The sequence below is a fragment of the Xenopus laevis genome, chromosome 7S (assembly GCF_017654675.1).
Source record: "Xenopus laevis strain J_2021 chromosome 7S, Xenopus_laevis_v10.1, whole genome shotgun sequence".
NCBI lineage: Eukaryota > Metazoa > Chordata > Amphibia > Anura > Pipidae > Xenopus > Xenopus laevis.
Genome location: NC_054384.1, coordinates 24,005,024 through 24,029,041, shown reverse-complemented (window position 1 = coordinate 24,029,041; position 24,018 = coordinate 24,005,024). Strand labels below are relative to the sequence as shown.

General features: G+C 38.8%; 1 protein-coding gene across 1 annotated transcript in view; it reads right to left on the bottom strand.

Moving 5' to 3' along the window:
* Window positions 1-24,018, bottom strand: part of LOC108697196 (1-phosphatidylinositol 4,5-bisphosphate phosphodiesterase epsilon-1) — a 220,328-nt gene that overhangs the window by 29,602 nt on the left and 166,708 nt on the right. The window contains exons 11-24 of the mRNA XM_041571012.1: window positions 19,552-19,714; window positions 19,079-19,201; window positions 18,868-19,004; window positions 17,306-17,544; window positions 14,178-14,239; window positions 13,902-14,067; window positions 12,679-12,786; window positions 9,181-9,297; window positions 7,489-7,647; window positions 7,052-7,181; window positions 3,639-3,763; window positions 2,457-2,574; window positions 1,306-1,437; window positions 672-962 (exon numbers count right to left, since the gene is read on the bottom strand). Coding sequence (XP_041426946.1) covers window positions 672-962; window positions 1,306-1,437; window positions 2,457-2,574; window positions 3,639-3,763; window positions 7,052-7,181; window positions 7,489-7,647; window positions 9,181-9,297; window positions 12,679-12,786; window positions 13,902-14,067; window positions 14,178-14,239; window positions 17,306-17,544; window positions 18,868-19,004; window positions 19,079-19,201; window positions 19,552-19,714 — 2,070 coding nt within the window. The remainder of the gene's footprint in view (window positions 1-671; window positions 963-1,305; window positions 1,438-2,456; window positions 2,575-3,638; window positions 3,764-7,051; window positions 7,182-7,488; window positions 7,648-9,180; window positions 9,298-12,678; window positions 12,787-13,901; window positions 14,068-14,177; window positions 14,240-17,305; window positions 17,545-18,867; window positions 19,005-19,078; window positions 19,202-19,551; window positions 19,715-24,018) is intronic.

Genomic DNA, 24,018 nt, shown 5'->3' with positions numbered 1-24,018 from the left:
ACACTCACATGCTCAGTGGGCTCTGAGCAGCTAAGCTTAGGGGTCATCACACATTATCAAGCAGAAAATGAGGTTGGCCTGTAATATAAGCTGATGCTACAGGGCTGATTAATAAATTCTGAGGCTAATTGCACTGGTTTCTGAGATTATACTAATCAGCCTTATATTGTGACAATTATATTCTATGTGTACTGTATATTGTGAGTCAGTCTCTAAGCTCAGCAAGTGTCAGTAGCACAGAGCATGTGCAGTGAATCAGCAGAAAAGAAGATGAGCAACTGGAACATCTTTGGAGACACAGATCTTTACTGCTAAAGGGCTGTGGTGACTTGGGCTGGTACAGAAACCCAAAACATAATGTACAACATTTCTAGCCTACTTTTTTAGTTAGGCTTTAGTTCTCCTTTAAGTTCTGTTGGAAGTATCTGCCAGAGATGTGCATCTTATCATATTGAATCCAGGTGGTGAGTGCTGACTTCTTATCCTCTATCACTTTTTCCTTCCTATAACTTAAACCACCCCTCCCTTCCTATGAATGAAATCTATTGTGAAATGATCACAATTGCAAAACCAACAGCTTGATAACTTTTGGGTGCACTTATAGTCGACTTGTAGCTCTATAGTTTTTCCTTTACTCTGCTATTATATGTGGGTTTTATTTATTGCCTTACCATCGGTTTGGTAGTTCAAAGCAACCAACTGTACACCATGAAGCCAGAAAATAAGAGGATGCGGGTTGGAAGAGTCTATGCGAGTGGCAGCGGGATATGTTCGGAGCAGCTGATACGCGGTATGTTGGGTCAGTTTCTGAGAATACCTTCGGCATAAACGCTTGGCTGCATTTTCATGTAGGGAAGAGATATGGTAGCACCTGGGTGTCCTGATTATTGCACTGAGTGAGGTGCTGGGGTTAAAGGGAGGGGAACATGGCTCTTCCCAGCTCTGCCGTGTTTCATTTGTACCTACACACAACACAATGATATCTTTATTAACATAGAGTAATTATTTAAAGGTAAAATAACAATATACACAATTGGTGGAGATTCTAGCATTCATATATCATCGAGTATTGTCCATAGTTGGGATCTGCTGAGAATTTAAACTTAGTGGGGCTTTAAAATTTGGTTGGTAATTATGAGGCATGTTCTATGATTATTCCCATATTAATTTCTTCTATATACAAATGATGTGGGATTTGGGTGACTGGTCATGGTCTCAACATGAGCTGATCAGAAGCTATTTCGTACATCATGCAATGCAGCCATAGCCGGGTTATTAAATCAGAACAGAATATAAAATCATTACCTTTTCCAGATGTTTTGGCAAGTGCTGTCGGTTCCCCAGGACTTGTTCTGCCAGGGTTGTTGCCAAAAATGGACTTCCTGTTTTTTCTTTCCTTTCCTCTGCCAGATCCACATGGGTTTAATGTTGTCAGGCCTGTTCCCATAAAATTAAGACTTAATGAACCAATAAAAGCAGTCCAAGAAACAAGATATTTCCATGGCCTTTGGCAAATCATGAAAAATGCAAAAAAAATACTGCAAATATATCCTCCCCGTCAGTTAAGAAGAACAAGAATACAGTGTTCTAGGAACTGACAGTGAAAAAAGATCATCTTTAAAGCATAAAACACAACCTGAGCCCTGTGGTTGGACAAGGAATTCTTGCACCAAAGGCAAAGATGCAAAATGTCTGAACATTTTTAAATGGAGGTCCACCTGTCACCACTTCTTGCTCCTCACACATGTTACTTCTCATTCAGCAGCATTAGCAGTAGTGACAGACAAACATGGGCATTTTGATCACAGCTGTTCTCCTCCAGAAGGTAGTTCTGGTAAAATGCCCAAATGCCACAAGCTTTACCACCAACACCTCCTAAGCACCTCTGATATTGCCTACAACTGTCACGTCGCTGCTATTCTTATGCACATATAACCCCTGTTTAGTCTTCTAGCAGAGGAAGGCCATCTATCCCCAGTAGATGACCGCTCATATCAAAGGAGTACAGAGTGGGTTAGAGGGAAGGAGTGATTTGTACATTTCAGTGATAAGAGAATGAATGTAAGTATGTTTGTGTAACCTCATAATGGGTTAGGTTCTCAGTGAGAAAAAGGTTTATCAAGTGTGCACATGGACAATATTCAATTTGAGATGCAATTCAGAAAATCTCATGTCAAGTTATCACTTGAAAACTTTATTGAAGTCTATGGGGAAAAACTGGAACTGACTTCTCCTCAAATCTCATGAATCTCGCCCATGAATGTTCACTTGATAAATGGTGACTTTTCTCACTGAATTGAATCTGGCTCTATATCTTCAAGAATTCCATACTCTTTTTGTGGATATTGTTATGAACAAATGTTTATTTATTAGGATGTAGTGTTGCTTTATGTGGCCCAGAAAATAAGTGCAGAGCAAGAGGAGATCACTCACAGAAGGAAACTTGCGTTACTTACCTGGAAATTTGACAGCTTGGCAATAGATAATAAGGTCTGACAGTTCTGGAGCAATTTGTCTGCTCTCTTTTTTGTTTTGAGGAAGGTAGAACGCTTCACCCAACTCCATGTCATAGACCTAGGGCACAGTTAAGGTTTATTTAAACCCTTATACTTCCACAGATAGTCATTACACTAGGGGTTATCCTAGATTCTGCCCTGTCATTCACTCCTCATATCCAGTCACTTATTAAATCTTGTCACTTCCACCTAAGGAACATATCCAAAATACGATCATTTATCACCCAAGACGCTGCCAAAATTCTTATTCACTCTCTCATCATATCGCGTCTAGACTACTGTAACTCTCTTTTAATTGGCCTCCCCCTCCAGAGACTGTCACCTCTCCAGTCCATAATGAACACTGCTGCGAGGCTCATACACCTCAGCAACCGCTCCTCCTCTGCCTCGCCATTCTGTCAATCCCTGCACTGGCTTCCGTTACCTTTCAGAATCAAATTCAAATTAATGACACTGACTTTCAAAGCACTTCATAACTCTGCCCCACCCTACATCTCTAAACTCATCTCTATATACTCACCCACTCGCTTACTACGCTCCTCTACTGACCTGCTACTCAACTCTTCTCTCATTACCTCCTCACATGCTCGCATTCAAGACTTTGCAAGGGCTGCACCCCTCCTCTGGAACGCTCTCCCACGGTCTGTCCGACTTTCTCCCAACCTTTCTACTTTCAAGAAATCTCTGAAAACGCACTTCTTTCGAGAAGCCTACCCTCACTCTGCTTAACTACCAAACGCAATACCACATTTCTCACCCACTTAATTCGATCTTGCCCACTCCCACACCTTGTGTATTACTCCCTTCCCTTTAGACTGTATGCCTATGCATAGGGCCTTCCTCACCTTTTTGTACCTGTATTGATTGTGATGTTTGTTACTCCATATATTCTATGTATGTAATTCATGTGATGTAGTTGTATAATCACATTTACTTTACAGTGCTACGCAATATGTTGGCGCTATATAAATACATGTTAATAATAATAATACATATGTTTCTTGTTTATAATGATTAGTATTGTTTCTTTGTGTTTATTTGCCAGAAAAAAATGCCAGCGAAACTTGCCTGGAGCTCTTGTGAACCAAATAAAAGCGGGGCTATTTAATGAAGGCTGAATACCTTTCCTTTAGTGTTAATACTGCTGCCATCTGTCTTTTTGATTCTCTTCGGAGCTTCCTCATTATATTCAAATTGCAGTTTGTCGCTGTTAGTTTTAGTTTCAGTTCGGTCATCAAGAATATTATCTGCAATAAAGGTATTCTAAGTTGAGCAACACAGGACAACAAACACAAAACATGACAAATCTCTGGCACTGGAAAGCTGATTAGCAGAGGGGCAGATGCAAACAGCAATGTCTTTAAGACTTGATAAAGACCTACCTGTGTGCCTTAGATCAATAGACCATAAGAAAACCGAGAAATTACCATTCCCAAAAACCATTTTGAAACTGGTTTGCTGAGTCTTTTTGATAAACAGGCTCCTACAGTATGTACTGGTCATTTACCAGTACTAGTACCATTAGACATTTGCTGGAATTTGAGGGAACACCTGGAAGTGGTCTTTCATGGTCTTGTGGACCTTGTACTTAACCAGGATTTTCTGAGAAGCAGTGTCATTACAATGAATAGACTGAAATATGTTTATGTATGTTTATAAATTACTTTTTCAATTTGATACTTGGTTCACATAGTATATTTCAGAACACACATCCACTCACCGCTCACTGCAGGCTAAAGTTGGCCATAGACGCAAAGATTAAGTCATACAAAACAATGGTTCATCTGATTGTGTGTGGATTGTCCTTACATTTTTAGTACCATGGGAACGGTCGTTCAGTCGATCAGAAAGATTTATGTCGGCCAATGATAGTATCTTTGCATGTATTGCCTATCTGACGATATCAATGGGTGATAGTCACTGCTATTTGTCAGACATAACTTTCATTCGATTAATGTTATTTCATGGCCAGAACATCATCTGATTATTTTTTTTACTACTTTATTTGATTTGACTGGTTAGTTGTAGGTTGGGACATTGCATCGCACGATCGTTCATCAGACATAGGATAAAATCTGCACATCTGTGTCCATCTTAAGAAAGTGATCTGGGAAGAAGCTACGCATAAAAGTAAAATAAGTGGAGTATGCTTAGTAACTCTTGCCAAATTCTTAATTAGTTGTCTGTACCTAGTTAACTCTCCTGTGGGATATATTAGCCCAAAGGATTTACCCTCAAAGCACTTTACAAGCAGATAATAAGCTCTTTAGCATGTAGCATGCAGAGGCAGCTCTCAATGATAGCAAGCAAGCATATAGTGGCAAGAAGCACAATCTTTCCATCTGTGATCAGTAAGCCTAAATGTATAAAAACACAAAATCAAGGAGTGTAAAATGTGCGTCTTCTCTAAAATATGAGCTGTTTATGTGCATAAAGAAGAAATATATAAAATTAAAGATCTCTCAAAAGCTCTTTGTGTTAGTAAGAGGAGCAGATGAGTAGACATAGACACACGCAGAAGCGCATGGATAAGGCTGTAAGACTCTAATATTGTTGTTATATTATAGTGAACTTCATTATTAGAAGTGAATAAATCCATGCATTTAGAAAATCCATTCAAGTTGCCTTTTACCTTCCTGGCTGTTAGGAGCAGGGGAAGCATTAAGGACATCAGCTATAGAAAAAGAGTCAAAGAAGCAATCAGAGAAAGTCACATTAAAAAAACATGCAACAGTAGTCATTATGAATTTCTAATTGGTTCTGAAGGAAAATATCAGTGTTAAAGCAGTTACAAGGCAAACTAGAAAATAAAGCGAAGGTCTGCAGCACATGCATCTCACTCATTCTCATAGCAATATAGCCATTTCTACTATGATTTAGCTACAGCAAAAGAAAAAGAAATACATTGTGCAACTTCATACTACTATGCTGTGAATGATTGTCGCTTTATGGTTTAAAGTATGAAATAAAGGGTATTTATTTACCAGAAGTGCATACACGTATTATTGTGGTCACTGTTTTCTCTCCCTGTAGATTTTCATTCATCCAGGTGATGGCTAGCATCTTTTTTTATTGTATTCTACAACAACTGGACTTGCTTAGTAATCATTGAAGACGTTTCACTACTCATCCGAGCAGCTTCTTCAGTTCAACTGACTGGTATGGGAAGTCCTTGGCAGATGTCACCTCTCTGAAGAGTTACAATGTGCTGTTGTGATTGAATTAGTGGAAAAGGTTTATTTGCAGAGGACTTCCCATACTAGTCAGCTGAACTGAAGAAGCTGTTTGGATGAGTAGTGAAACATCTTCAATGATTACTCAGCAAGTCCAGTTGCTCTAGAATTACTTATACTAGATACTCCCTGTAGAGTGTTTAAATCCACTCATTAAGACACTGTTTGGTCTCCTTGTGAAGTTTAACTAGTAAACTACAAGTTCAGTGATGTATGGGTTTAAGTTGAATTAAACTGGATTTGGCTTATCAAGGCAATGAAAGGAAATACATTAATATTATGGCAGAAATCAGAGCCATGCACTTCTTTTGCATGAAATAAATTGCATTGTTCATATTTACTCGATTCCCCAACTATATCCTTTAAAACCAGCACATGGGTTTTGACAATCTAAACAATTGAAAGGTCTCAAAGTAGCCAGCCTGTACATAGTGATTTTGTTCCCTTAAACTTCCAATCCAATATCAGCTCCAGTTTTGCTATGGTTCTAAAACATCTGCAAGAAAGTCGAACATTATGTGTCCTTATAGCTTCTGCTAAATCAATCCAAACAGTCACTCCTCCCTCAGCATCACCAGGTCTCTTTCTTTGGTCATGGTCACCTAAATGTTGAGCATTTACAAGAAATTAAGTACATGATTATAAGAATTACAGGATGTGCACAACCATACAGAAGATCCTGTCTGCAATATATTTAGCATGTATAATTTCATCAAGTGCTTGTGCATTTTGGAAGCAATCTATAATCTAGGTTTATAGATTAGGTTTATATACGAGCCTGTGAGAAATTCTTTAAAATTAGATACAGAGATATGGTAAAATCAAACAATAAAATATTAAACCTCAGATTATTGTGTTAAGCACAGTAATTTCTGTGGGGGACATATCCAACACTCTGGGGACATTATTTCTGTATTACTTTTTATTAAACACATCAATAAAAATAAATGTACCAATAAAAACAAATCCCACTTTGACACATTTAACTGACCACAACACAAGATCAAAAACAGTGGTCTATAGCCAAGTAGTTAAAAATCACAATATCCAGATAAAATACATGGAAACAGACACCAAAGCTTATGTCACAAGATCTTGGTTGAAGGACCTTATAAAAGACATACTACTAATGAAAGTAGATACAGATAAAAAATTGTGTGTGTGTGTGTTTGTGCGCGCGATAAGTTCTGGCACACCAAAACCAAAACGTTTAGCCCAGGTGCTATCAAGGCCAATCTTGAAAAAATACAGATGTAGATCACTGGGGAATATTTCTTGTGTGTGTGTGTATTTATGTCTTACCATCTGAAAGAGACTCATAGTCATAATCATACTCATCTTCTTCATCTTCTTCTTCTTCGTTATTTGTGTTAGGGCTCACCATTTGGCTACCATTGCTTGCTTGTGCTTGCATGCTAGCCAGCTGATGTGCCTGTAATGACAAAAAATATAATATTTGCTCAGGTACCAAAACAAAAGACATTCATTACAAAGGATGAGACTGTGTTTTTATGTTTAGGCTTATAACTAGGGATTTATTTTAGCCTATATCATTACAGGTGATCTATAAACAGTTCACTGGATTAGAATAAAATAGACTAAAAACAAAATTCTGTAAGATGCAAAATAGGGGTGATTTGTATAATAATATAACTGCATGATTTTAATATAAATGTTAAAGTATGTGCCTATGAATACTGTATGCAATATAGACTATAGAAAATGCATCAGTGCATCACCTTTTGCTTTAATATATCCACCGGAGTCTGATGTGCTTTCAGCTTCTTATTTTTCAGAAGTACTTTATTTCTTAATTGCCACGGAGAAGGCAGCATAGGATCATCCGAGAAGTCACTTTCAAACAGAAACTTTGTTACCAGTTTTTCCCCAAACACACTCTGAAACAGAACATTAAAAGTAATGCATGTTGTCATGGCAGAAGTAATATTATTTACAAGTTATTATACACTGTGACTTGCCTAATGCCTTATGTACAGTTATACTGCCAATATTCCCAGCATTTCAGATTTAAAAATAAGTCCATTTAAAGGACCAGTAACAAAAATTTAAGAAAAAAAAAAAATTGGTTAGTATACAATGAAAAAAAAACACAAAAAGAAATTGAACTTTGAAATAGCTAAGTCTTTGTTAAGAAATAACTTACCGAAACTCTGCTTGCGCTCCTCTTCAGAACCATTGTGCAGCGCTCGATGTCTCCTCTCTGCCTTCCTTATAGGAGATAGCCAGGGAGGAGAAATCGAGCGCCGCACGATGGATCGTCGCCCTGTCGCCTTATCTGAAGAGGAGCACAAGCCGAGTTTCGGTAAGTTATTTCTAAAAGGGATCCTGTCATTGAAAAACATGTTTTATATTTCTATATTCAATTTTGAAATCTGACATGGGGCTAGACATTATGTCAATTTTCCAGCTGCCCCTGGTCATGTGACTTGTGCCTGCACTTTAGGAGAGAAATGCTTTCTGGCAGGCTGCTGTTTTTCCTTCTCAATGTAACTGAATGTGTCTCAGTGGGACATGGGTTTTGACTATTAAGTGTTGTTCTTAGATCTACCAGGCAGATGTTTAACGCTGTTATCTTGTGTTAGGGAGCTGTTATCTGGTTACCTTCCCATTGTTCTTTTGTTTGGCTGCTTGGGGGGGGACAGGGAGGGGGTGATATCACTCTAACTTGCAGTACAGCAGTAAAGAGTGATTGAAGTTTATCAGAGCACAAGTCACATGACTTGGGGCAGCTGGGAATTGACAAAATGTCTAGCCCCGTGTCAGATTTCAAAATCGAATATAAAAAAGTCTGTTTGCTCTTTTGTGAAATGGATTTCAGTGCAGAATTCTGCTGGAGCAGCACTATTAACTGATTCATTTTGAAAAAAAATTTTTTTTCCCATGACAGTATCCCTTTAATAAAGACTTAGCAATTTTAAAGTTTAATTTGTTTCTTTTTTGTTGTATAATGACGAATTTTAAAAAAAATGTATTTGATTTTACTGGTCCTTTAAGGTAATTTAATATGATCCACCCGGACTATTCCCTCTGCCATTCTCTAACTGGCATAAGTCTCATACAGCTGAAACTATTTTTGATGGTGTTGGAGTCCTGCAGAGAGTTGTGGGTAGGACTTTCAGATGCGGGTATAGATGCAGGTTGGTGGCTCTGCGGCTTTACGGGACTTATCTATAATTTTTTTAAATTTTCTGCTCCGCCCACTTCTGATGATGTCACTTCCAGCTTGCAGCAACGGCACTACTTATTTAATAGTGGTCAGCAGGTCACGGATCAGGTTGCAGATAAGGCAGTTGCAGGTCATGTGGTGGGTCCAATCAGCAAAAAATGTGGGTTGTGGGTCTGGGTTGGGATTCAAAAATGTATTCCTAATTCAACTCTAATTTGTGTGATATAGTATTATTTCCAGTTACCTTAAATATATCTGCCATTTTACGCTGCTGCGGCAGTGAGCAGTGGTTTTCTATGGACAGTATAATAGGCATTTCCGAGGTAATAAATGCATTTCGGTCAATAGCTTCAATCACATCCTAAAACACAGATGAGAAGACTAATGTGAGTATTTGATGGTAAAAACAGAAAATATTCATCATAGGCTTAAGGCATACTGCCGACTAAAATGTTACAGAAGGTACTCTTTGTTGCTGATATAATAGCAAAGAAAGAAATAGCTCCAGGTACGCTTCATTATTATGTATTCTAAAGCTGGCAAAACACATTTTTATATTGTCACCTGGTGTGTTCATAATTTAACTGGTCACCTGTTTATATCTACAGTATAAGAAATACATTTTGAATCGAGTAGAGTTGGTTTCTCCGCACCTTCTTAATTTCCTATAGAAAGTTATCACTTACTAGGAAATGGCATTTCTGTACTGAGACTCTCGCAGCTATCTGGAACATCCATTCACATCAATATCAGCTCAAACAACAACGCTAATATTAATCATTATTATCAGCTGTAATTGATTCTGTCAATATGCAAGCCCACGTATGGAAGATGTATTATGTCCCCCAGTCTGTCTAGAAATGATTTATGAATAACAGGTATGAGATCAGTTACCCAGAAACCTCATTATCCAAATTACGGGAAGGCTATAGACTCCATTTTAATCAAAAAACTCACATTTTTAAAAACAATTTCCTTTTTCTCTGTTATAATAACAGAGATCCCAAGTTAGATATATATAACCCTTATTGGAGGCAAAATAATCCTATTGGGTTAAGTTTATATTTAAATAATTTTTTAGCAGACATTGGGGCAAATTCACTGTCGTTGCGTCTCTGCAGCCAACGCTGGCAAAGTTTCGATAGCGTTAATTCGTCAGCACAAGCATTTCATAGCTTTCGCTAGTTTCGTATCTGTCTAGCGAAAAGTTAGTACACTTACGCTTAGGTCAATTTGAATAGGGACGGTACATATAGGTTGTATAGACATCTTTATTAGTGATGTTGGTGCAAATGCTTGAAGTGGCCACTTATTATTACAAATGTCCAAGGAAGCAAAATAAAGAATAAAGAGATCCTCTAATGTCCTAGACATGAGCCCACCCTAAAACAAATGTGGCATGCCCCTTAAATGGTTGGGAAAAAATAAGTTATTTATTCTTATTCACATTTTAAATTTTTTTTTTTTGATACATACTGACCCCACATGGCCCACCTTACGCATTTCGTACCCTCCGGCACTTAGTCATAGGTGTCTCCACACAAAATTTAAACCCAGGTAATCCCTCCCATTTTTTCTTAAAACCAAAATGGGAGGGATTACCTGGGTTTAAATTTTGTGTGGAACATGCTGCTGATAGAGACACCTATGACTAAGTGCCAGAGGGTACGAAACGCGTAAGGTGGGCCATGTGGGGTCAGTATGTATCAAAAAAATTTTTTTTAAATGTGAATACCAATAAATAATTTATTTTTACTGATAATATGCCTTGGGACATATATCTTTTGATATAAATTGTTGTGTGTTGGCTGCTTTTGGAACCGGGGCATGTCCCTCCGGCTATGTCTAAGGATATATGGAAATCAGATGTATGGACTCCCAATAATTTACTGTTTTATTATTACAGAGAAAATGAAAATAATTTTTAACACTTTGAATGATTAAAATTGAGTCAATGGGAGGTGGCCTTCCCGTAATTCAGAGTTTTCAATATAAAGTGTTTTTGGATAATGGATCCCATACCTGTATAGGAAATATTTTAAATATTTACAAAAGGATGTGGTCAGAGGTTTGTTAAAGCCTAACATAAAGACAAATGAAGACTTATCTATGGCTTATATGTTTTTATATGTTACGTGTCTAGTGATGATCGGCATTAATATAAAATCTTAGTTGTTCCCCTAATGTTCATGTGGGCTGTGGCATATATTGGACCAGGGACAAACAGCTGGGTATATGCTATTATTTAATCCATACCAATGATTACCATCACCAAAAGGACTTAAGGTGGCCATAGACGCACAGATAATATTGTACAAAACAAATTTCCGTATAATATTCGGGGCGTGTATGGTCAGGCCCGGATTTGTGGAAAGGCCACCAAGGCCCGGGCCTAGGGCGGCAGGATTTTAGGGGGCGGCAGGCTGCCCAACCACACCCACATTGGTTCAAAAACACTGGGGATGCGCTGGAGATACAATCATTTTTTAAATCCCCATTGCTTCGGTCCAGATGATGAAAATTTGCTCGAATAAAGGGGGGGGGGGGACAGGGGCGACAAACAGCAGTCGGCCTAGGGGTGCACACTATGTAAATCCGGCCCTGTGTATGGTGGAAAAAGAGCCAACTGATATCGGCAGAAGATTTGGATATCGGTCACTTTGTTGATCAGGCAGGATGGAAAATTTTGATTGGGTACCTTTGAAGGCTAAATCGCCAGATACAGGTAGAATTCTATTGTTTCTACCTGTATATCTGACGGTTCAACTATACACATGTGTATTGAATTGAAACAAACTATCTTACTTGGAAAGAGAAAGATCTTTTTCAAGAAAGATTGGAATTGTTATGTCTATGGCCACCTTTAAGGGTTTGTTTATGCTAACAACTGCAACACCTCCTTGTACATGAATCAATGTTATTTTTGACAGACGGGTGTGCCTTAAAACTAAAGCTACCAGAAATTGGCCATCATTAAAGGAGAAGGAAACCTAGTCGGCGCAAAAACCCTCCCGCCTCCCGTGTGTTGCCCACCCTCCCTCCTACCCCCTGGCCTACCCGTCCTGCTGGGCAAATGCCCCTAACTTGTTACTTACCCTTCTGCGCAGGTCCAGTCTACGGAGTTCACAGACGCCATCTTCTTCCACGCGATCTTCTTCCTGCTTTGACCGGCGCATGCACAGTAGGAGCATTTCGCCGGTACGATCTACTGCGCATGCGCCAAAAGTCACGAAGTTAAATTGGAAAACTTTGTGACTTTTGGCGCATGTGCAGTAGATCCATACCGGCGAAATGCTCCTACTGCGCATGCGCCAAAACGCCGGTCAAAGCAGGAAGAAGATCGTGGGGAAGAATATGGTGCCTGTGAACTCCGTGGACTGGACCTGCGCAGAAGGGTAAGTAACAAGTTAGGGGCATTTGCCCAGAGGGACAGGTAGGCCAGGGGGGAGGAGGGAGGGTGGGCAACACACGGGAGGGGGGGGAGGGTTTTTGCCCCGACTGGGTTTCCTTCTCCTTTAAGCTGCAGATTTGCTTAATTACAGCTACACTGTTTGTTAATGTAGATGAATGAGGCCTAAACATGGTCACAGAAAATAATAGCTTAACCATACTTCTAATAAATGAACGTTTTTGTGCAGGGTTTTTGGAAAGAGAATTTTTGATCCTAAGAAAACATTAAGGGAGGTTTGTAAAAATGTTCTGGACATTTTACAGCTATTTGATTATGTAGTGACCTCCATACCTTAAAGGGAATTTTAGTAGTTAGTGTATGTCCATGATAAATAATAGGCATGCCATCATCTCCATCCCAGCAGTCTAATTCAACACTTCTGCACCCCTGCAAAAGGACCTAAAACCAAAGGAACAGAATTCATTTCAGACATATCAAAGTAGTTTTATTTTTACCGGCCATGAAATATGCTTTGTTGTGGAGATGTATCCACACAGAGTACTAATACTACATTCAGCCCTGAGATTTAGCTGACATGCTAGGACAGTGTTTCCTGTGGGAAAATTTAAATTTAGCAGCACGGGTCAGGATAGCTTGTGTCAAAATAGTAGTTTAGGCTGACCAATTTGCTACCCAAACAAAGCCTGAATACACAAATGAAGATTTAAAGAAAAAAAAATGTAAATTCTCCATACTGGCTGCTTTCCAGTATGTTTCATTTCCAGCTTCTTAAGTCATTAGAAATGTGCTCAAGTGTTCCTCTTTATTTTGGCCAAAGCTTTCTATGTTGTTGTATCAAGAACACATACTTATAACCACTATGATGGGGTCACTTGAATAAATCTTATCACAGTGGTGTGTTTGGTTTCATATTAAAAATACATTAAAATAAGAATGGACAAATATTCTAACCAGCTGATTGAAAAGCTGCTATTTACATGTATGTACATCATTAGATTCCCTGATGTTCCCCAGCCGTAGGAAATCTGAAATTACAATGTTATTCAAGAGGGGTAATATAGGTACAAAGTGTAAAAAGCAATTGGCAGCAATTGGCCATTTTATTGCACTGTGCACACTAAGGGGGTTATTTATCAAGGTCTGAATTTTTCAAAGTATTTCTAATATACAAATCCGATCAACTCCAACTGCCCGAATGGACCTTATTTATTAAGAAAAAAGCCAGAAAAAATAGGGTCGAGTCCTCCTGGTGACCTATGGTGAGCTCTTTTCATGTTTTAATAGATATGCCCCAATGGTTTTCTGTTCTGTTCCGAAATGAGCTTCTGGGGTTTGGGGGATAGAAACAATAATCCTTAACAGCTACCATTTAAAAGCTTTTCCTCCTGCTGGACACAGTCCTATTTCAGGAATATAATATATAATTATAATAATATAATATTATAAATAATGAATTTAAGATGATGAAAGTACATTTAATAAGTGACGCTGGCAAAGTATGTACAGAAATAGGTGGGCATTCAAATGATTACCTACCAATGCATTTTACCTACCTGGCTGTACAGCTCTACTGAAGACTCTCCTTTTAGCTGGTGCCCAGTCAGATAGGTGTTGTGTGAAGATTCAATGAAATAGTAGGAAAGGGGCAGCTGAAGTTCCTCAACGTTCAACAGAGACTCATCATTTTTTGATGCAAAATTGTCTTTATCCATCAGAAACCTGCAACAATGAAAGGTATTTATCCATCAGAAACCTGCAAAAATGGAAAAGTAAAGCCAAAGAATAGCAAAGGGCTACTATAAAACAGTGTAGTGTCTGGTGAGTATTACCTTGCAAATCCTTCAAAAGACATCAGCCCCTGCTGGCGCATACTAATACTTGGTTCAAATTTCTGTAAAACAGAACAAATGGTTAGTTTTGTTTGAAAGACGATTTTTAAAAAAAATAAAAAAATTAAAGGTATATATGCATTAGGTGAAGCCACAGTAAATGCCAGAAGCATAGGGGTGATTGAACTGAGTGAATATCTTTTTGTTTTGTTATGATGGCTGCCTGCTTTATTTTTGTTCATGACTAAAAGCAGTGATGGGCGAATTTATTCTGCGTTTCGCCGACGGCAAATAAAGTTTCTAAATTGGAGCGAAAATTAGCTTTTCGCAAATTTTTCCCCATTTCGTGGGAAATTCACAAATTTTTCAGCGAATCGAAATGGGAGAAATTGGCCCATCAATAACTAAAAGTAATGGAGCACCTTCATGTATGATTGTTACATGAACAACAATGGAATAACTGGAGTCAGCAATAGCAGAGAGAACAGAGAGAACTGCTTAGGTCTCAATAACATACAAGTGGTAGTAGGGGTTTTTGCACTTGTGAGAGTTTTTGGTCCCCTTTTCACATAGCAATCGGCCAGCTATCAATACTCTTCCCAAATATTCCCTTGTGTTAAATTGGTTCGGATTTTTTCTTTAGAATGCTTTTCCATACCTGAGTAATCAGCTCTAGACACTGTCTCTGTTTGTTTAGGATGGTAGCTGCCATAGTAGCTTGCTGTGACATCACTTCATGCCTGAGTCTCTCACTGCTCGCTGATAGCTCTGAGCTCAGATTACAGCAGGGAGGGGGGGGGGAACTAACTGAGCATGCCCTGAGCCCAAGCCCTGGCGGTTTAAGATGAAAACAGGAAGTCTGATACAGAAGCCCATGTGTACACAATAGAAGGACAGAAATGCAGTGTTTCTTTTGACAAAGGACCATCACTGAGAGTTTACTAGTGTATTCATACAGATCTTTCTGATAAAGATTACTTAATTTTAACCTTTCCTTCTCCTTTAATAACATAATTAACATTACATTCATAAGGGAGAAAAGAGCCAAAATCACATTACTCTATAACATTCTATTTACTTTCTTTGACTCTAAATTCAGTTTATTACTTTTGCGTGTGTATTTAAGAGGCAGATGTTTTTTAAATGATACTCACTGTACTTTTGCCTTACTTGGAACTAGAAAAAGCACATTCGTTGCACATTCATTTATTAATATATTAGCCTGTATGGAGAACTGGAAATTTCCACTTGAGACTGGGAAAAAGCATTATTTAGTGACTTGCAAAATAAAATGTACTTCATATGAAGCATTGCGTCGTATTTCTACGCAAGTACTGGTGGGATGTAGTACGTACATTAATAACATTGAACAGATATATGTATGCCATATATTAATGCTAAAGTTTTGGTAAATATTTATTGTACCTATTAAGTGATTATGCATTCATTTTAAAGGAATATTTATGATACAGTATGGAATGGATTCCTAAAACGCTAGTTACTCTTTACAGAATTCTGTCAGGGGTCATTTAGAACTACAAGTAGAGTGAACCAAAATGCTATTTCAATTGCCATATTTTTTCCCCACAATTCAGTTCCCCGCCCCCCCCCAGAATTCCAGCATTGTTGCAGTCACCAGGAGAAATTGCTTTCGACACATATGTGTTAAAAGTAATGCAATTGCACTCAAACTTCAATGCAAATCGGACGCAGTCTGGATGGCATAATTTCTGACATTCATGGCTACCACCTGATTTGGAGTGTCTGTAGCTCTTTGTGTCAATAGGTGCCAGGGCTGGACTTAGAGTCAAAATAGGCCCTGGCATTTCAGGTACAAAGAGGCCCAATCAGCCCACATAGAGGCCCAAACAGACTCCATCAGCCCACTAAATACTGACTTTCTATGGCACTTTATAGCAGCCCCTCTGGCATTTGCCAGAACCCACAGATTGCCAGTCCGGGCCTGATAGGTGCAATTGCATTACATTCAGAATCAGAGGCAGGAAGGACTGAGCAAGCACAACTACAGGTATGGGACCTGTTATCCAGAATGCTCAGGACTTGGGGTTTTCAGGATAAGGGTTTTTTCCAAAATTTGGATCACTAGACCTTAAGTCTACTAAAAATAATTTAAACCCAATAGGATTAATTATATCTTAGTTTGGTACAAGGTTCTGTTATACTATTACAGAGAAAAAAGAAATTGTTTCTTGTTATTTATTTTATTAGTAATCATTTTTTAAAATGTGAATTATTTAATTAAAATAGAGTCTATGGGAGTTGTGCTTCCTGTAATTCGGAGCTTTATGGATAATGAGTTTCAGGATAACAGATCTCATAACTGTATATGAAAATAGTAGAAGAGCCTTTTGACACAAGTACTGTGCCTTTAATAATTGTGATTTTTTTGCCTGACTTTGTGCAGTCTCACAACAACCCTTGTGGCCCCTGACATCTACTTCACTGCATCATATCATCTGCACTGCATCCCCTGGAAGAATTAGCTGCTCTCAGAGACATATTACCCACTTAACACCAATTAACAGAGGATGTCTGCTGAGAAGTCCAGAGGAACACTATTACTCGTTTGTCCTTGCCAGGAGTTGTTCTAGGACCCTCTGCCCAAGGCCTCACTTTAAACATTAGGGTTACAACCAACCTGTTGTGCCCTACCCCTAATATATATTATTTTTACAAATTATTTGGAAGTCAGGGAGATTTTAGAAGTGAAAAGGCATCATGTGCCCAAGGAAAAAACCTTTAGATCACTATGGCAATGCAGAATGTGCAAGTAGAAGGCTAGGAACATCAAAGAGCCTCAATATTTCCACCTGACAAACAGAATGGGAAACATTATGAAACAAACAATGGCACAGTTTGTGCCTTAAAAGAAAACTGCTGCCTCTTAAGTCAAAAATAATTTGTTTCCAATGCCTTTTAAACTTTCCAGCTTCTCCTACTGGAGAACAAACAGCAGGCTGAGTTAGTCCTTATGATAAACATCACTCTATGATTGCAGTCAAGGTAGTGTGTACTGGAAACAGAGAAGAGCAAGGTTTATGAGGACTTAAGCACATCGCATTCATTTCATTACTGACAAGTTCATTATATAAAGCGTATCTTCTGACCTGAATAATGCTGAGAACTTCATCGTAGGTGTAGTGTTCACCCTGGCAATTCACCAGGAGATTGTTAAACTGCAGTATTCCCATTCCAAATATGCCCAGGGATGTGCTTTCTACTCCGGTTCCATTAGTTACAATGCTGGCGGCAGCAATAGCATCAGAGATTTGCCTTTGGTTCTCAGACAGTTGCTGTCTGCTGTGAATGAATAAACCCAAGTCGGACACATTCCTGGTCAATAAATCTACGAAATAAAATAAGGATGTAATGCAGTTAAATGGTCTAGACAAACAGAAATGTATTTCAGGATGTTTAGAAAGCCTATATGTTAATTTGGAATTAATTTACAGTAATTTATTTGGTAGTGTTGTCTGTTCATAGCTGACATAAAACAGAAATGATGTTTTCATTTTTATAGTATAAGTGCATCAAATGGGAACAGCCAGTACTCACTACATTCTAAATATACTGCTCTGTTCTGCAATATGTAGAACAACTCATTTCAGACACTTCTATTTGTACCCTGGGGGAATCTTGGAGAGGACTAAAGAACGTCAAGATCCAAGATCGCAAAGCACTGAAAATGGGATTTAAACGGAGGTCTTCAGCTTGCTAAGCAGTGTCACAATTATGGGGGAAAAGATGGAAAAAAGTTAGTGCTAATACATTCCCAAACATTTTTCTTTTCGGATTTTTTTCCCCGAATCGCTTGATTTTTTTTGGCTTCTTCCTTGATATTTGCCAGAAAAGCCTGAAATTGTAGACCACATAAACTTCCAAATAGGACAGGGATCTCTCCCATTATATACTCTTATATACAACCTCGGCAGTTCTAAGATGGCGGATTTTCAGATTCTGATTTTTTGCAGCCTCGGGGCATAATAAATATATATTTTTTTCCACTCAAATTACAGATTTTATAGTTTAGCATTCGTACTTTAATAAATAACCACCCTAAGTCTATGGGTCATCACCCTTATTGTTTACAAGGAACTATAAGTGCAGTAGGTTTGTTAAAATAATTTAAGAAATGTCCATATCCCCATAGCAATTCTCAATGTTGCCACCTACCCACATCAATTGGGCCAAAGAACATGGTAGAAGATTCACTTAATATAAAAACCATGGTCCAGTGACCATATTGTATAAAGATACAATGTTACAAGATTGAAGTTTGAGCATTTGATGGATACTTATAATGCTAATCTGATACTGTATTGCCCATATGTATTACTAAGAATATAATATAATAATAGGCTGAACATTTCTGAATTTAACTGTGCTTTGAGGTGCTGAAAAAGATGGCAGGCAAAATGCTATATATTTGTCTGCTTAGTCCTAAATCTGTGAGCCTCTGCAATCTTCACTTTCACAGTTCAAGCAGTCTCTGCCCTATTGAACCATCTCACACTAACACATTAAAAAGTGAAAAACTGTGGTGTGATACATCATGGAAATAAGAGAAGCAATGCTAACGGTCTGTTCAATCTACATTAGGCTTCAGAGCTAACAATTCCGTATTATTGAACATTTTAAGAATATCCAAATAAGAAATCTCTCCACAAACCTAAATCGGGTTGAACTCCACTGACTTTCTCATCGATTGTCAAATTAGTGTAGAGCGGGTTGGATTCTGAACCCGACCGATTGCAGGCCACTGCATACACATCAAAAATGTCCTTTAGGTCTTTCCGACTTCTTACACTATGAAAGTACAATGTTGGTTGAGAAAATCCAATAAAACACAAGAGGGCTACATAGAGAAAACCTTTGTGTACCTGAAAGATTTGAAAAGCTCTACAAATTCAGTGAAGTTCATGCTGCTGTCTGAAACCATGAATGATTGAAAGCCTTTCATCCCACCTTTAACTCTTCCGTGCCAACTTGAACTGCTCCATGTACTGGGGAAAAAAAAAATACTTTTTAAAGAATTTATTTTCTTACTGATTTACTGCCAAAGAAACTGTGCCAATCTACGAATTGAAATATTTTAATGAATTTTAATTTGAAGATTCAAGTTCAGATTTTCAGCGTATTGTGCCATTTGGCAGTACTATGAAAAAGATAGAAGACACTCGCTGCTGCCAAAACAGGCTTAGAAAAACCCACTGATGATTTTATAGCGCTTTCAGAAATGCGAATGATTTATAACTCTGAGGAAGAAAAGTCTAAATATTTGCTGTCATTTTTACTATGAAAATAACAGTTGCTCCCTGTAATGCTCTTAGATACAAAACAGCTTCTAACATACTTGGACTGGGGTTTGTTTAGATTGGACAAAATCGGAGACGAGGCAGGTCGCAGTGGAATTGATGGCCCGGGTGTCAAGTTTGGAGAGCCAGCAGTAGACGTAGAATGAGCTCTTCGTGATGAAAGGGTTTGAGATGGTGAATATCCAGCAATAATATTCAGATCTAAAGATATAACAAATGGCAGTCAAACACACTTTTTACATCTTGTTTATTTAAAACTAAGCAATAAAGATTTCAGCATAGTAGACAGCGCAGGATAAGTGACAACCCATTGGTCACAGATGCAGTAAAGGTTCTGCCTATAAGGGTAATAGTTCAGTGAAGGTATCATCATCACTTCATCATCATTTATTTATATAGCGCTGTCAAGATACGCAGTGCTTTAGGTATGAATAATTAGCAGTATGAGAAGCTGTCACGGAGCATATTAAATATAACCAAAAGGCTTGTTGCAGAGTATTTGGGCAATGTTCCCAATAAGCCAATAGTTTACAAAAAGAGAGCTTAGAGGAGATAGAGGAAGAACATTTGTTTGCTGTCATAATATTCTTGGACCCCACCTAAATTATAAATACAGCCATATTTTAAAGTCTGTAATTTGCTATGGACTACAGAGAGCCTGAACAAATTTTAAAAACTTGAAGAAACAAAAAAGTGTGTTGATTCGAGCGCAGAGAAGTCATGCTATCAGCACACATTTACTAAACACTGAATGCAAAAATCAGGAAAAATTTGTGATTTTTTTAATAAAATCGGACTTTAAAAATATCACGAATTTTTCGGAATTTATTAAACCCCGAGGATGGAAAAATCAGAAAATCCGGCATCTCAGACCTGTCGAGGTTGCATATAACTCAATGGGAGAAGTCCCAATGATTTTTTGATGTGCGCTGGGCAGTGGCGGATTAAGGACATGTGAGGCCCCTAGGCTACACTTTCAACAGGGCCCCCTTCTAGGGCAGGGCTTTATATCGTTGCGGTATGCGCCACTCTTTTTTAAAGAAAAACACCACCCGCCGTGTATATTAACAGTCTGCAGAAATTATTTAACTGTCTGCAGGCTACAAAAAGTATTTTACTGTCTTTAGAAATTATTTAACTGTCTTCAGAAATAATTTTACTGTCTGCAGGCTACAAAAATTAGTTTACTGTCTGCAGAAATGATTTCACTGTTTGCAGGTAGTGATGGGCGAATTTGCGCCGTTTCGCTTCGCCGGCAAATTCGCGAATTTCCAGCGAAATTCACGAAACAGCGATAAATTCACGAAACGTTCTGGCTGAAAAATTTTTGGCGGGCGAATTTATTCACTGGTGGCGAATCGCGCAAATTCGCGCCTGGCGAATAAATTCGCCCATCACTTTTTCTTTTTACAGGCTACAAAAATTATTTTACTGTGTCTGCAGAAATTATTTCACAGTTTGCAGGCTACAAAAATTATTATATAATTATTGTGTCTGCAGAAATGTTACTGGGCCCAGCCGGGTGCCCCCTGCACCCTCCCTGCTGTTGGCTGACCCAACCCCAGGCTCACCTGAAGTTTTTAATTAAAAAAAAAAAAACACAAAATTCGACTCTGCCCACTAGCACAGTGCCAATGAGTCTTGCAGGACCTGGTGCTACTGCTACTGCAGCTGCTACTTTTTGTCTGTCCACAGTCCACTACTAGTCTACTACGCTGGCTGGCCTGGCCCCGTGGCCCGTTGGGCCCCTGCCCCACCCCGTGCCTTGCTCTAGCCAGCTGCCTGGCCTGGGACTGAGTGAGTCTGACTGACTGTCTAAGACAAATTTGGAGATTAATATTATATGTAAAGGAGTTCCGAGTAAGTAAACTGCAAAGCAGGCAGGCAGCTGATCAAAAGCAACTCTTCAACGATGAAGAAGGCAGACAGAGTCAGACTACGTGTCTGCTCTGCCTGAGTCTCTGACCGCGTGTGTGCAAAAGTGCGCCACGCTCAACTCTTTTAAGCTTTTGGCGCACACCAGTGACGTCACTGGTGAGCGCCTTCCATACACCCGGTCAGGCTCAAGTATTGGTTGCACCACACGCAGAGACGCACTGTCATCATCACGCACACACGCCGCACACCTTCTTCTACTCTCCCAGTCCCAGGCAGGCAGCAAGCAGGGGGGCCCGGGGGGGCCCGACCTGGACCCGGACCCGGTGAATTTTTAAAATTTAAAAGAAAACATTTTTTAGTAAAAAACCCATGGGCCCCTACCACCAATGGGCCCCTAGGCTATAGCCTAGGGTAGCCTAGGCATTAATCCGCCCCTGGCGCTGGGTTTCGTGCAATACCCTGACGTTTTCTGAGTTTTCGGTTGAAAATTCCAAAAAAAATCAGATGAAAAAAATAAGAAAAAATAAGGAAAATTGGATTTTTAACTGCAAATTACATTTTTGGGAAAAATGTAATAATAAATAAGCATAAAAAGCCTGAGCGGATTTGATCGGAGTTTGCAGCAGAAAATATTGAGATAAATTCGGACTTTAATAGATAACCCCCTAAAAATGGTGCATCCACACCCATAATTCAGTAAGTGTACGAACCAACCCACATCACTTACACAAAGCCTAGAAATTCGAGAGATCATATAAGGGAATGTAATACAAGTCACAGAAAAAAAATCACACATATAAGAAGAAACATTCACATGTCCCAATTTAATATTCTTTCTTACATTGAAGCTTTTTACTAATTTTAATTTTTAAGCCGTGCCTGAAGGCACAGATTTTTTGACACAAATATTATGACTTTCTCAATAACAAATTTTATTACATACACTGCAGCCTTTTGGGACTGGCGAATGGGTCACTTAGTACTTTTAAAAGTACTTAAAACTTTAAAACTATATGAAATTTGTGCAGAAGATTAATTGTTTGCTTTGCACATGACATAAAATATGCAGAAGAAGAGCTCTACGATTTTGCCTTTAGAAAGAGCTCTTCTTAAAGGAACTCTATATAAATAAGAAGTGGGTTTTGCCTTAAAATAATGTGCATCATTTGGGGCAGATTTATCAAGATTATTATTATGGTCAAAACTGTCAAATTCGACTAGGGACTAGATTTAGCATACTGTGGCCCTTTAAGAACTCAAAGTCGACTATTTGCCACCTAAATCCTGCCGAATTGCTGTTTAAAGGAGAAGGAAATTCCCTGGGCAAAACCCCTCCCCCCTCCCCTGTGTTGCCCCCCCTCCCTCCTCCCCCCCTGGCCTACCTGTCCCGCCGGGCAAATGCCCCTAACTTGTTACTCACCCCTCTGCGCAGGTCCTGTCCACGGAGCTCACAGGCGCCATCTTCTCCCAAGCGGTCTTCTTCCTGCTTTGATCAGCATTTTTGGCGCATGCGCAGTAGGAGCATTTACCGATACGGATCTACGGCGCCGAATGTCACAAAGTTTTCCGATTTCAGTGACATTGGCGCATGCGCAATAGATCCATACCGGTAAATGCTCCTACTGCGCATGCGCCAGAAGATGCCGATCAAAGCAGGAAAAAGACCGCTTGGGAGAAGATGACGCCTATGAGCTACTTGGACAGGACCTGCGCAGAGAGGTGAGTAACAAGTTAGGGGCATTTGCCCGGGGGGACAGGTAGGCCAGGGTGGAGGGGGGCAACACAGGGGAGGGGGGAGGGATTTTTGCTCCCAGGGGGTTTCCTTCTCCTTTAAGTCAATGGGAGACATCTAGGGATCGGAGAAAAAACTTGAGAAACAGATTTGATTCAAATTTGATTCGCATTTTTGGGTCAATTTTATTCACCCCAGTTGTTTAAATTTAATTTTTTGGATAAATTTAGATTGGTCGAATTTCGAGTTCATGGGAATTTAGGGGAGTTTTTAAAAACTCACATTCAACCTTTGATAAATGGTCCTCTTAGTATCATTAGTAATCTAGTGATGCCTAAGCGAAATCCTTGCACTTAATTTTGGCTACTGCTATAAAGTTCACCTCTCTTTCTGCCCAGAAATCATATGATGTTCCCAAGATAAAGCATTGGTTGCATTTCAATTGTTTATTAGTGAAATGTATATACCTGTCATATTTACAGACACTTCTAACCTAAACCATTTTTAGCAATGATACCTCATTGTAGATGATGAGGAGATTATGGGGCCTGGGTTAGTACTGGAAAATTTGAGTTGATGTAATTTCAAAACAGTAATTTCAAGATATTTGAAATTTAGGAGCGTACAATGTGCAAAGTGCAATCTGACCCATTGGGTTTTTTAACCCATAATGCAGGGTTTTTTTCCTTAATACTTTTTATCACTCTATGCAGCCAGCCAATAATGAAATAATTGGTTTCTTGGGCACCACTGGTCATGGCTATTATATATAAAAATATAATATATATTTCTCTATGCAACTTGAAAAAATTGTTAAAATATTTCAAAAATTAATATGTTAGTTTTCTCAAATACTGATAAACCAAACATTCTTTGTTCTGAGCTATTAATAAAT